The sequence below is a fragment of the Rutilus rutilus genome (assembly GCF_951802725.1).
Source record: "Rutilus rutilus genome assembly, chromosome: 20".
Lineage (NCBI taxonomy): Eukaryota > Metazoa > Chordata > Actinopteri > Cypriniformes > Leuciscidae > Rutilus > Rutilus rutilus.
The window spans coordinates 23,667,330-23,680,436 of record NC_140225.1 but is presented as its reverse complement, the minus strand read 5'-3'; the positions used below and the strand labels follow the sequence as shown (position 1 = coordinate 23,680,436).

General features: G+C 36.9%; 1 protein-coding gene across 3 annotated transcripts in view; it reads right to left on the bottom strand.

The window, feature by feature from the left end:
* Positions 1-13,107, bottom strand: part of prkg1a (protein kinase cGMP-dependent 1a) — an 87,003-nt gene that overhangs the window by 61,554 nt on the left and 12,342 nt on the right. For all 3 annotated transcript variants that reach the window (XM_084390644.1, XM_084390643.1, XM_084390645.1), the window contains exon 2: positions 7,986-8,152. In XM_084390644.1, coding sequence (XP_084246770.1) covers positions 7,986-8,152 — 167 coding nt within the window. The remainder of the gene's footprint in view (positions 1-7,985; positions 8,153-13,107) is intronic.

The following is a 13,107-nucleotide window of genomic DNA, read 5'->3' as shown; positions in this document are numbered from 1 at the left end:
AGAAAAGTCTAAATATTTTTGGTCTATACTTGTACTCAATATTTTGATCGAGATATACTTAAAAGTATAATTAGGTATTCTAAGTATACTTGGCTTGTAGTTGTGTTTCTTCTCTTGATTGTGTAGCCCATTAAATACACGGACAAAGTTGTAAAGTTTAGCCCAGGGTTTAATCACACTGAAAAGTTGTAGTCATTTTAAGTGTCTCAAATGTTTTTCCCAAAGCTAATTCACACACCACCACAACAGGAAGTAATAATGTCCAATAGCATGACCTCCAGTTCCTCCTCTGACAGACAGGAAGCTATGACCCTCGGGGTCAAGGACATTGTTGTGAACAACTGATTACATTTCCCAACACACACTAATGTGCTTCTTTGGCAAAGAAAGGAAAATCTCTTGTGATGCCACACAGCAACATGTTAAGGGCTGGCATTGTAAGATGACAGGTAAGCCTCCTTCTGGCTTGCTCAAATTAATGTTTACTCTGTCATGGTTATTAAGCACTATTGTTCAGAGCAGCTCAACTACTATTTATGCCCAACAGCCAAACATCTATTACCTATGATTCACAGAGATAAGAGGAAGAGGAAGAGAGAGAGAGAAAGATGTTCCCCTGACATGAGCTCTACTAAACAAACATTAATAACACAGAGACAGATGCTAAGTGATCAAACGGACAGGAATGAAATAATGCATGAAATGAAAAAAAGAGAGCGGACTGTAGATAAGGCCGCTGAAGACAGATATTAAATGATGGGAGATTGTCTTGTGTTTACTCTGCAGGCTGAAATGAACTCTCCATGCTGTACGTACATCTGAGTAAAACAAAAACATTAAGCAGGAAATTCAGAGCGGGACTTAATTTTATCCATTGGGATTTGATTGGACTGGGAAAAGTGACACATATTTTTGTATTTTTATATTGGTATTTTTCCCTGCTCATGTGGCTCTGGTTACATCAGCAGAAAAGTAAAAGCCATTTCAGAGCAGTAATAGACACAGACCAATATATTGGATAGGCTGATATATATATATATCCAGTGCCCTCCACAATTAATGGCACCCCTGGTAAATATGATCAAAACTGGCTGTAAAAAATAAATCTGCATCGTTTATCCTTTTGATCTTTCATTCAAAAAATTTGCTAAATTCTAACCTTTCATTGAAGTAAAAGAATTGAATGTGGGGGGGAAATCACATTATGAAATAAATGTTTTTCTCCAAAACACGTTGGCCACAATTATTGGCACCCTTTTATTAAATACTTTTTGCAATCTCCTTTTGACAAGATACCAGCTCTGAGTCTTCTCCTATAATGCCTGATGAGTTTGGAAAACACCTGACAAGAGATCAGAGACCATTCCTCCATACAGAATCTCTCCAGGTCCTTCAGATTCCCAGATCCATGTTTGTGCTTCTTCTCTTCAGTTCAGCCCACTCATCAGGTCAGGGGACTGGGACGGTCATGGCAGAAGCTTCATTTTGTGCTCCGCAACAAATTTTTGTGTTGATTTTGATGTTTGTTTTGGATCGTTGTCCTGATGGAAGATCCAACCACGGCCCATTATAAGATTTCTAGCAGAAGGCGTCAGGTTTTGATTTTTTATCTGTTGATATTTGATAGAATCCACGATGCCATGTATCTGAACAAGAAGTCCAGGACCTCCAGCAGAAAAATATGCCCACAACATTAAAGATCCAACAGTATATTAAATTGTACACATGGGGTACTTTTTATCCTTGTGTTCACCAAACCCATCTAGTGTGTTTGCTGCCAAAAAGCAACTTTTTTTGTCTCATCTGACCACAGAACCCTGTGCCGTTTGAAGTTCCAGTCATGTCTGACAATTAAATTTGCTGGAGTGTGTTTCTGGAGGAGCGAGGAGGATTTTTCTTGAAATCCTCCCAAACAACATGTGGGGATGTAGGTTTTTTTTTGTTTGTTTTTTGTGGCTTTCTGACCCCAAGACTCAACTAATCTCTGCAATTCTCCATCTGTGATCCTTGAAGAGTCTTTGGCCACTCAAACTTTCATCCTCGCCGTGCATTAAGACAGTATAGACACACGTCCTCTTCCAGGCAGATTTGTAACATCTTTAGTTGATTGGAACTTCTTAATTATTGCCCTGATGGTCAAAATGGGGATTTTCAATTCTTTAGCTATTGTCTTACAGCCACTTTCTATTTTGTGAAGTTCAACAATCTTTTGCTACGCATCAGAACTATATTCTGTGGTTTTACTCATTGTGATGGATGATTAAGGGGATTTGGCCTTTGTGTTTCCTCATATTTAAACTCCTGTGAAACACGAAGTCATAGCTGGACAGTTTCATGTTCCTAGTCCCCCTGGTGTACTAAAAAAGGTAAATATTAATGGGAATATACTTCAGAGATATTTTACTCGTAAAAAATTCTAGGGGTGCCAATAATTGTGGCCAACGTGTTTTGGAGAAAAACATTTATTTCATAATGTGATTTCCCCCCACTTTCAATTCTTTTACTTCAATGAAAGGTTACAATTTTGCAAATTTTTTGAATGAAAGATCAAAAGAATAAACGATGCAGATTTATTTTTTACAGCCAGTTTTGATCATATTTACCAGGGGTGCCATTAATTGTGGAGGGCACTGTATATATATATATATATATATATATATATATATATATATATAAGCATTGTTTACGTTTGTTCAAGTTCATGTTCTCACAACATTGCATTGTTAGCATTCATAAAAATTCTACCGGCAACTAGCAATTGGCACTGTTTCATATACTCGCTAACAACGTTTTTTTAACTCGCATTTGGCGTTTGAGTGTCTTAAGTACTAGTATGACAAACTAGCGGTTAGTCAAGGGGCAATCAGTCTTATGTTTTAGTATCAAATTAGACCAATCTACATTTATAAGTAACTGACTTAAAACAGTAATGAACAGTTTAAAAGTAAAAAAAAAAAAAAAAAAACATGTATGACTAACTTTTAAGACTAGTCTTAGCAGTTTATGCAACCGTTTCAAAGTTTGGGGTAAGAATTATTTTTGGGGGGGATTGGGATCAAACGTGACTGTAAAGACAATTGCTGCTGAAAATTCATGAGTAAATATTGCATAAAATACTTTTACAAATTAGAAACATCAATAGAGAAACACTGTTTTTACACACTTACTGAAAAATTCACTTAAAGGGGTCATATAATGGTACATGCACTTTTACAAGTTGATTGTACTGAAATGTGTGTAGGCAGTGCCTGTACACAACCATCATAAAATGATAAAAATCCATCCAGTGTTTTTTTTTTATCTTCTTATATGTTTTCCCCTGTCTCAAATCAAGCCACCATGATTATTGATTGACAGCAGCGTTTCAACACAGACCCGCCCTCGCTCGTGAGCGAGCTGTCATCATAGTCCGCCATTGTTGATACGCTGGAGCACTGTCTATGAGCAGAATGGCGTCTAAGCAATTGTGGTGTTCTGTTCTTGGGTGTAATAAGGAACACAGCATCATTTTGATGTTCCTAAATCCGAACCGCTGAAGACGCAGTGGCTGAGTTTGTTTTCGAAGGGAATATTCCCCACGATCAACGTCAATGCTTTCGTGTTTGCGCGAATCATTTCACACACCAGACTGCTTTACAAACGATCAGTATAAAGCTGGTTTTGCTAATAAGCTGCTCCTGACAAAAGGATCGGTACCAACTATTCGTGTTCCTGCTGCACCTCCAGAAGAAGAAGTGAGTGTAACGTTTTATTAACCTTTATATTAATATTTATATTAATCTTTGCAAATCACTTGCTGCTCATTATCATTTAAAGACACATGCACTTAAACGGCGTGCTGAAAACAGAGCTGTTTTTGACTAGGTAAAATTAGTGTTTTCTTACAATACTAATGAGAATTTTTAATTAAAGTATATTACAGACTTTTAATTTAGACCCTAAAGAATCATATTAGCTTGTACAAAAATGGCATTATATGACCCCTTTAAAACATTGAAAATATTCTGTATTTATTAATTAATTTATATGTATTTAATACGTTTAATTAAAAAATAAAATATAGAATTAAAAAAACAAGGTCTGTTGACTGTCTGTACTTCAGACATATTCCCACACTAAACGATGCTAAAATGGATTAAAAGTAAAGAAAATAAAGTTTTAAAGTAAAATAAGCAAATGGAAAACCATTAAACACGCAACATAGCACCTGGTAAGAGTAAAAGCAACAGAAGGTCTTGTGATATCAATGTCTTATAAAAAATACCAAGTGTTACAATATTTACTTACAGATAAAAGAGAAGATGATGGTGAATTTACAACCCAGTCTGTCAAAGTGACAGATAATGATTATTTGTAGCACCACCTCTGCACTCCTTTCACGCTGATTAACCATGGTTCTGACGGTTATAAAGTGATTGCAAACTAACAACATTGAAGAACAGAACATTTTTCAATCAGTGAATTCTATTCAAGTTTTTTTTTTTTTTTTGCTTTATAAACCTGGACAAATCTATTCAGCAGGAAGCGATGAAGTGGTTTGGAATGAGTCATTGTTGGAAAAACTGGTTACAGATTGAGGCCCCAAGCTTGAACTTAGAGGACTATGGGCCCTCTAGTCAATCTGTGCTTGCACATTTGTCATCATTAATGTCAGCCTGAAGTCAAAAGTGTCATATTGTGCTCAATTCATCAGTGCATGTTATTCTATATATATAGATACACACACACACCTTGCTCAGCCTCTGAAATGGCTTTTCTTTCCTGCTGAATCATGAATCACTCTTACCTTGCTCCTACAAACCAACCAGCTGTGTAATGGCTACTATTTTTCAAACTCCAAAATCCCACCATAAATTTTTTTCTCATTGAATATCACATAAAAAAAAATTATGTATCTCAGATTACAGAAAGTAAAATATAAAGGATACATCATCGGTGTCTCATAATTATTCATGAGACTGCGTGTCCTTATCCTATGAGAAGACGCTTTGCTTAAATATTCACGACAGCACGCATTCATTTCCTATGACAGATGCTTCAAACTGTAAGATCGCAGAGTAAGTGAGAGATGCATTAATGAATCAAAAATTATTTTGTTTTTGCTTTGTAAGAGTTTCTGCGTCACATAAGTTCCATTCAATAGAGTCTTCCGCAGTGTGAGTTACCAGTCCTTACGGTCCAATAACCGATCAAACGGCTTATAAAAAAAAAAATTTGACGATACATTATTTATTATATATACTTATTAAAGATACATAAGTGCATTCATTTATATTTTCAATGCAAAGTACAAGTGTGATTGGCTGTGCATTTATTTGTGCATTAAATTATAGCTGTCACAGGATATGGTGAACGTGATTTTACCAAGTACACCAGGTTCCTTCACCATTGTTGTTGATCCTGGTACAACATTCCAGTCAATCAATCAGATCTGAGGGACAAGTTTACAGTTTATGTCAAGTTCAGGCTTACAACCATGGGTTAGGTGCTTCTACATCAGGGCTATTCACCTATCATTTCCCTGTGATTTTAGTGATAAGTTATGGGTAAGGTTAGGTTTAGGGGTAGGGATATGGTTAGGACTAGGAATGTTGTTCCAGGATCAACAAAATCACGACGCCCACTTTTGTAGCATTTTTAAAAAAAACGGTGATAAAAACAAACTGGTGCTGAAACAGGGGGTTTAATGGGGGGTTTAAAGATTATATGCCCTGACGAGTCGTGCTTGGGGTCAATTTTGATTTCATGTCTTTAAATAGTAACACTTTATTCTCTTTTTCAGGATTTTTGTGGTTGGCTTCTTCTCTTGGTAACTGGTAAATGACTTTTGGGTGGTATGAAATCATGCATCAGATATACACAAGCTGCAATACTGTATTAGAGCTGACATTATTATCTACAGTCCTTAAGCATGTCTTTATTTATTCAGATTGGGGCTAATTAGCAAGGCAACTTCAGCACACAGGCTAATATGACATTCAATGCACAATAATGGCATGCAGGGCATCATTTCCTGTCTAGGTTCTCAAATCGTAAGGCCAAACTAATTATCACAGCTGAAACATCCCTCTTGTGTGACTGAGAACTTAAATACTCTATCCACCCGCTTATATATCTCATCAACATGAGCTTTAATTGGACCAAAAAATACAGGACTCGCTTAATGTGATTTTGGGCATCAAATGGTAATGCTGGTCAGTTTAGCTTGGATCACTATTATTGATCCTCTAACCTCCATCACTGACCTTTTACTCTGGAATGAAGACCTCGGTTTTAATGAGATGACCTGAATGGAGGATCATTGAATAGAAGTAATTTTGTATCTCACAAGCGCTTTACTGCTTTGCCTTTGCAGTCTGTATTGTCCATTTCAGCCAGTCTCACATGTAAACAATTACATCTGGAAGACAGAACCCCTGCTATGAAAAGTTTGTTTCTCTTTCTAATAGAAACTCTCAAAGGAATAGTCCTCATTCTCCCTCTCTCCCATCTCAGTTCTCTCTGAATCTTTTGCTCTTCCTGATTAGCTGCTGTTTTCTATGGCAGTAACTTAATGTGGCAGAGCTAATGCTGAGAGAATAGATTTAATTGATTAAAAATAGGTTTTTGCCTATGTTGTATTCTATTTTTTGTATTATTACGGAGAAAAAAAAAACATATTGTGATGTGTTCTGGGTGTTTATGCAGCCAATATCCACTCTGTCACTTACTAATTGGCTTGTGCCAGGATATGGTGTGTTGGGCATGTGCCCAATTTGTACCACAAAAGCATTGAATCTCTGGAGCATGACTAACGAAATCTCTTAATTCAAACCAAGTGTTCCTCCTTTCCCTCCGGAACACAAAGAGGAAAGACGGAGCAAATCCTGTGATCCTAAGAAAACACAAAAGCTCTTTTATCTAATGAAACCACAGAAACTGAAAGATGTATTGAAAGATGTAATGACATCAGAGACAGGTGGCTGACACAATCCTAACCTGCCTTTTGCAGGTGTCACCAAAACAAGATTAAATATTTAATCAAAATTGTAAATGAGTATCAAATAACACTGATGTTAAAAAAATATATATCTAAAAATAAGTGATCGGCCATGTTCGCAAAGAAAATCACCTGGACAGAAAAGTAGGCTCATATTTTCCTGCTTCAAGTGTTACACGAATGTACTGTATCACAGTCAGAGACTGTTGTTGTACTTGCAAAAAGTGTTTTCATACATCTAATAATATACAGCATTTTGACTAGGACATATTCTCATTCATAACATTGCTTAAATGCACTAACTAATAATTGTGAAAACATGAATCATAATTAAACGTGCATAATATTAGAATATTAGAATTTTTATGTTTATTTTTTCTAATTTGAAAACAACTGCCACAAAGAGTCTGGCCAATACATATCAGCATTAGTTTTAACTGTTTTAACTGTAAAAGCCCATATCAATAGAAGTCTAACAGCTCTCAGAGGGTTTGGTTGCTCTGACTGGATCAATTTAACAGGCACCTATCATCTCTAATCACAGGGTCAATATTCTGGATCCACTCAGAGGATCTACAGCAGAAACACCAAATGCGACTTGAGTTTGACCTCAAATAGACACTTCTTAAAAGTGGTTTTATTTCACCTAGGAAATTCAGGTTTGGTCTTTTCCTTACACAAAAATATCATATGGCTTTAGATTCTTTGGAAGACAGATCATAAGTGGTACAGAAAACCACTTTTTTTTTGGCAGCCTGGCAGTTACTTGCCATCAAGGTTAATTGAATTAAACCGAATTACTCAGACATTGTGCAAAATTTCTCCTTTTGTTATTCATAAATCTATTCAAGATTCAAAGACATGGCAGTGAGTAGGCCTAAATGATGACAAAATTTTCATTTTAGGTGAACTATGCCTTGCTAAACATATTTAAAGGACAAATTCTCTCTCTCTTTCTCTTTCTCTCTCTCTCTCTCTAAGGAACTGTTCCATTCCCGTCTCTCACCTTCCATGACATAGACGAGGGAGCCCACGTCCCCTTCTTTAATAATACAGCTGTTCTTGTCATAGTCCACTGGATACATACAGTCCACTATCTCCTGGATCTGAGACATCTCCAGATTCTTCATGAAGTCATTGTCCAGGATAGCTGACTTAATCAGTTCCTTTGACCTGTACAGTGCAGAAAAGCAGTGTTAGGTAGGGCTGTAACAATACTTTAACATAGCAAAGACAATGACTAAAAAGAATACTAACTTACTGCTTACTACAAACTGCTAATACTGCCTACAATTTAAGAAAAATTGTTTGTAAAACAATGCATTAAGCAACAATACACATTTCAAGCAGTACCATGCTACATTATGGTCATATGACCTCATGCAAATTTACTTTGTGATGTCTACTAACTCTAAATTTATTATCTATACATGGGTGAGTTTCATTCACCATATGGAACTGCAAGGTAATGCAGAACACTTTGCATTGTTGAATATAGAATACAATGCAGTGTGCTAATATGTTGTATAGATTTTGGCAAATGTAGTGCAAAATCCAGGTATTATAATTTGCAAACTATGCATACATACAATGTAGAAATAGTAAGAGCTGCATGATAGTAATCTGAACATTGCCAATGAGATGCTTCAGGAATTAATCAACAGGGAATGTGGGTTATAAAAAGAGATGAAATGAAGAGGATATTTCAGAAGATGAAAGTAAACAGACAAAGTCTCTTAGTCGGTGCTGGACGTCACAGCAAACAAATATCAGTAGACTGGCAGAAAATGAGGATTTCAAAGGTTTGCATCACAGACACACACAGATACAAATACACTCATTTCAACCAAAAGTCAATGTAACCTTAACCTCCCACACAAGGACTGAACACAATGAGCAAAATATTTCCAAAGATATGAAATATCAGATGCAAAACTCTGTTTGTCCCCATGATGAAATACTTCACTAATATGCAGAAACTGACTTATGAAGAGTGTAAACACTGTGGCTCTGTTGCACTATAAAAACATTGCTCTTTTTTTGTTTGTTTTTTTGAGCAGCCAGAGAGAACCTCTTGCACGACCCTTTTGAAGCGGGATCTGTTTGAATGAAAAATGGCAGACGGGGCTGAGTGTTCTGGAAACCTGTTTGGAAATGAAACTCAAGTCATTATTTATGCAAATCCATTTAATTCTGCAAAATGACATTTGCTTGCTCATGTGATGGTGGATGAAAAAACCTGGTTTGATATGGTGGAGTGTGTTCTTCAAATCTCATTATGGTTGTTTATACGCCACTTCCGGGCACTTCTTGTGGACAATTCTCTGTTTTTGTAGACCTGGACTCACGCCAGACGTCTGATTTAGTTACTAAAACCCACAAACGCTCACCTATGAACCACACTGTGTTTACATTCAACAGACACACTCCGCTGTGAGCAGAAATAGGACTTTTTTTAAGATCTCTGCAGTAGTTTACGTACAACTTTCACTTTCACACATGGATAGTCTCACCCTGAGGAAAATTGTATTGACTTTAACTTGGGAGAAAAGTAGAAACAAATTTGACAACTGCTGACGTGCAATAAAATGAATTTGAATGCCATTGCTCAGTTCATGTGTTGTTGGAGGATATGTGAGATCATTTTGAGATTAGTAGGTTCTTCATGAGAAATATCCTGGGAAGCAAAAGTCTTATAAATATAACTGGTTTAATTTGCTGCATAAAAACAAAGTGACCATAAAATGCATTTAATATATCTCTGCTTTAACGTTTGTGCTCTGTTTTGCTCTATGTTTGCATGGCAGTCTGTATTCTAGATGACATTGGCTCTCTGGAGGAACAGTCTGAAGAGATGTTTTACATCCAGTAAAAGCACAGAGATCACTGGCCTCATTTAAGACAACCTCTGGATCATCCATAGCCTCTGTTTGTTTGACTTGAATTTTTACTCACTGCCTTTTTCAGGAGGATCATTCACGTCACACAGGTCGACAGACTGTCTCCCTTAAAAGGACAAAGTATGCCAAGCAAAGAAAATTAGGAGAAAGCTGTGGACGTGGAACTGAACGTCTTGTACAAAGACACTGAATAGATCTTGCACATAAAAATTCCTACAAGAAAGTTGTGCATTGGTAGGTATTTTGTTTGTCTTACAACATTTTTCGTCAAGGGAATAGTATTAAAAAATACTGGAAGACAAAAAACTGAAGAATGAATTCTCTATTCCCGGTGCAGAGGACTGTCCGGAGGGTCTGTATTGATTCACATATTCTGCCCTCTCTGCATGACTGCTGTGTTCTGTGGTCATCAGATGTGTATGCTAATGAGTTAATGGCCATATCTTCCTCTGTTCATTATGCCCATTTTCTAGACAGAATGCTAAAACAGGAAACAAAGTCTCATGGCAGATAACAGCTCATGCTGCACATGACATAGCATAATAACCTGAGACAAATGAATGTCAAGTTGATTTATTTCTAGATTTAAGCTGCAGAATTAAGGGACAAATAATCTGTCCTTTTGAATGAAAACTGTACTGTTGATGCTTATGACTATAAATGCCAAAGGCATTGCTGTGATGTACAGTATATTGATTTTAGCCATATTCTGACTCAGTGGAATAGAATCTTATTTTAATTTTATACCTGCACAACTGGAAAAAAAAGTTTCTGCAATTTCCAAAGAACAGCGGCATGAACTTAAAGGTATAATGGAGGATTTTTTACTTCCGGGTGGATCACCTAGACTATTGGTCCTCCTAATTGTCAATCATTCTGGTGAATCAATCAAACTTATTCAAAAAGTGGAGAGGGCGGGTCTTATCTAAAATTCGGAAAGATCCTCCACTATACCTTTAATACAAGGACAATCCAACTGCATAAATCTGGTTAAAGGGATACTTCAGGATTTAGCAATTACCATGCTTTCCTCCCTCATATCCCCCTGAGATGAGAGATTTCTGTATTTTTTGTCTGGAAAAAATCCTCCGATGACGCAAAAATCGTCATTTTGCGTCATCGGAGGATTTTTTGGGCAGAGGCTAAAGACTACAGCCAGTAGTAGGGGCTGTCCCGCATGTTTTCAACCCGCCCATAGAGGGTGGGATCTCACTCACAGAATGTACACACAGTGTCAGCCGTCTTTCTATGGAAGCTAAGCTAGCAGGCTCTTGTTCTGTGGAGAAAGCTGAGTAGTAGGGGTTACCATGCTCTTTTTCCCGGACATGTCCGGCCGTCGAGATCGTCCAAAATGTCCGGGATTCGGCTTTTGCTTTCTGCGGTCGCCATTCATTGTTTACATGCACACCTTTTGTTTCAATCTAACTGAATTCTTTACATGAACACTAAACAAGTGATCGGTTGATGTGCGTTTTAACATTGCTAAGAAAATTCCCGCTCCTCCGTGAGAGATACGAGACCGTTCTCCCGCGCCCCTCAGCCTCGTCCTGCTCGCCACAGTAAACATAATGAATGCCGACTGTAGAACGCAAAAGCCGAATCCAGGACATTTTGGGCGATCTCGAAATAGACTCACTAGTAGCCTAGCCTTTTTGTTTAACTGCGCGCTCTAACTGGTAGGCGTGGCTTGGGAGTGGCCTCGTAGAGCAGCGAAGCAAGTGCATTCTGGGAGTTGTTGTCTTTCATCCACATAAGCCAAAAATACATTTTCTGGCTTTTTTCAGTCTAGAAAGCTCCAAATTCAAAAATAATTTCACATTTCTTCTATGACCTATTTTAAATACACATTCATCTTTCCAGAGGTGAAGTATCCCTTTAAGAAGTCCCAAGTTAGTCCAGCCATACTGGCATTTCATTTTCTATTCCTGTAGTATACAAGTACAGGTCAGTGTTGTTAACTAAAACTAAAAGAAACTATAAAAAAAAATCTGTTTCAGTTATTGAATAAAATAAAATATAAATATATTAGATAAAAAATTAAAAAAACGTAATCCAAATCCAATCCAAAGGAGCCAAAATCTGCTAAGGAGTAATTAAATGTAACAAATCACGTAATAATTGACCATCTTTTATTGGAAACCTTTGATAATTGCCTTAATCTTTCAAACAACTGATAAGTGATCAAACTACATTTTATAAAAATCACCTGTCAAGTTTATAATATATATATTACATCAGTATGAGAGTCAAATTGGACGACTAGGGACTCATCTCAAGATCATTCATTTATCTATTTCCCAAATTAGGAAAAAAAGAACAACTGGTCAAGAATAGAAAATTATTGAAAATATTCAAATCGTAAATGTCAGATTGCATAGTTCCGATGTGCGATGTGCACTAACCCGGAGAAGTTTTTCAATTAGACTGGCATTTATTATCTTAGCATGCAGGGTGGAGTATTTCAATCAGTTCCCTGATTATTCCCATTCAATTTCAGCAAGTAAAGAACGCATTTATATTCATGTGCGTTATGTATTATTATGCACGTTATCTTCTCTGATAAACAGCAGGTTGGAGCCGCTCAGGCAGACATTTTCTCCCTCTTCTCGGCGTGATTGATGCCCATTAGAGTGTTATGTCAAAACTTTAACTAAACCGCTCAATTCATAGAGTATAGATTAGTTTTACGATCTCTTTAAGAACTTTTTGAAGCATCAAAGTGGTAGAGTAGCTGTCAATGGAGGGACAGAAAGCTCTCAGATTTCATCAAAAGATCTTCATTTGTGTTCCGAACACGAACGAAAGTCTTACGGGTTTGGAACGACATGACGGTGAGTAATTACTTACTGACAAAATTTTCATTTTTGGGAGAACTAACCCTTTAAAAATAACAAGTGTTACGTTATTCTCCTGACGTCTGAAAATAAAACTTGAAGGGCATTTTACAGCTCATTCAGTCAAACTGATAAGGATTATTTATAGCACAACATTATGATTTTAAATTATTTGTTTTAATCTTTCTGACTGGAGCGTCCCCAAACCGGAAGTGCCTCCTATAGGCCTAATCTAAAATGCAGGCTAGTTAGGAAAAAGGTGGATATAGAGAGGTCAAAGAGTCCAATTCAGACATTCCTATATCGGTACAGGACTTCAGATCTCTGATATTTCAAAAGACCTCAGACAGTGCAAATGTCAGAGGCCAGTTCAGAAGAGACATTTCAATCAAGA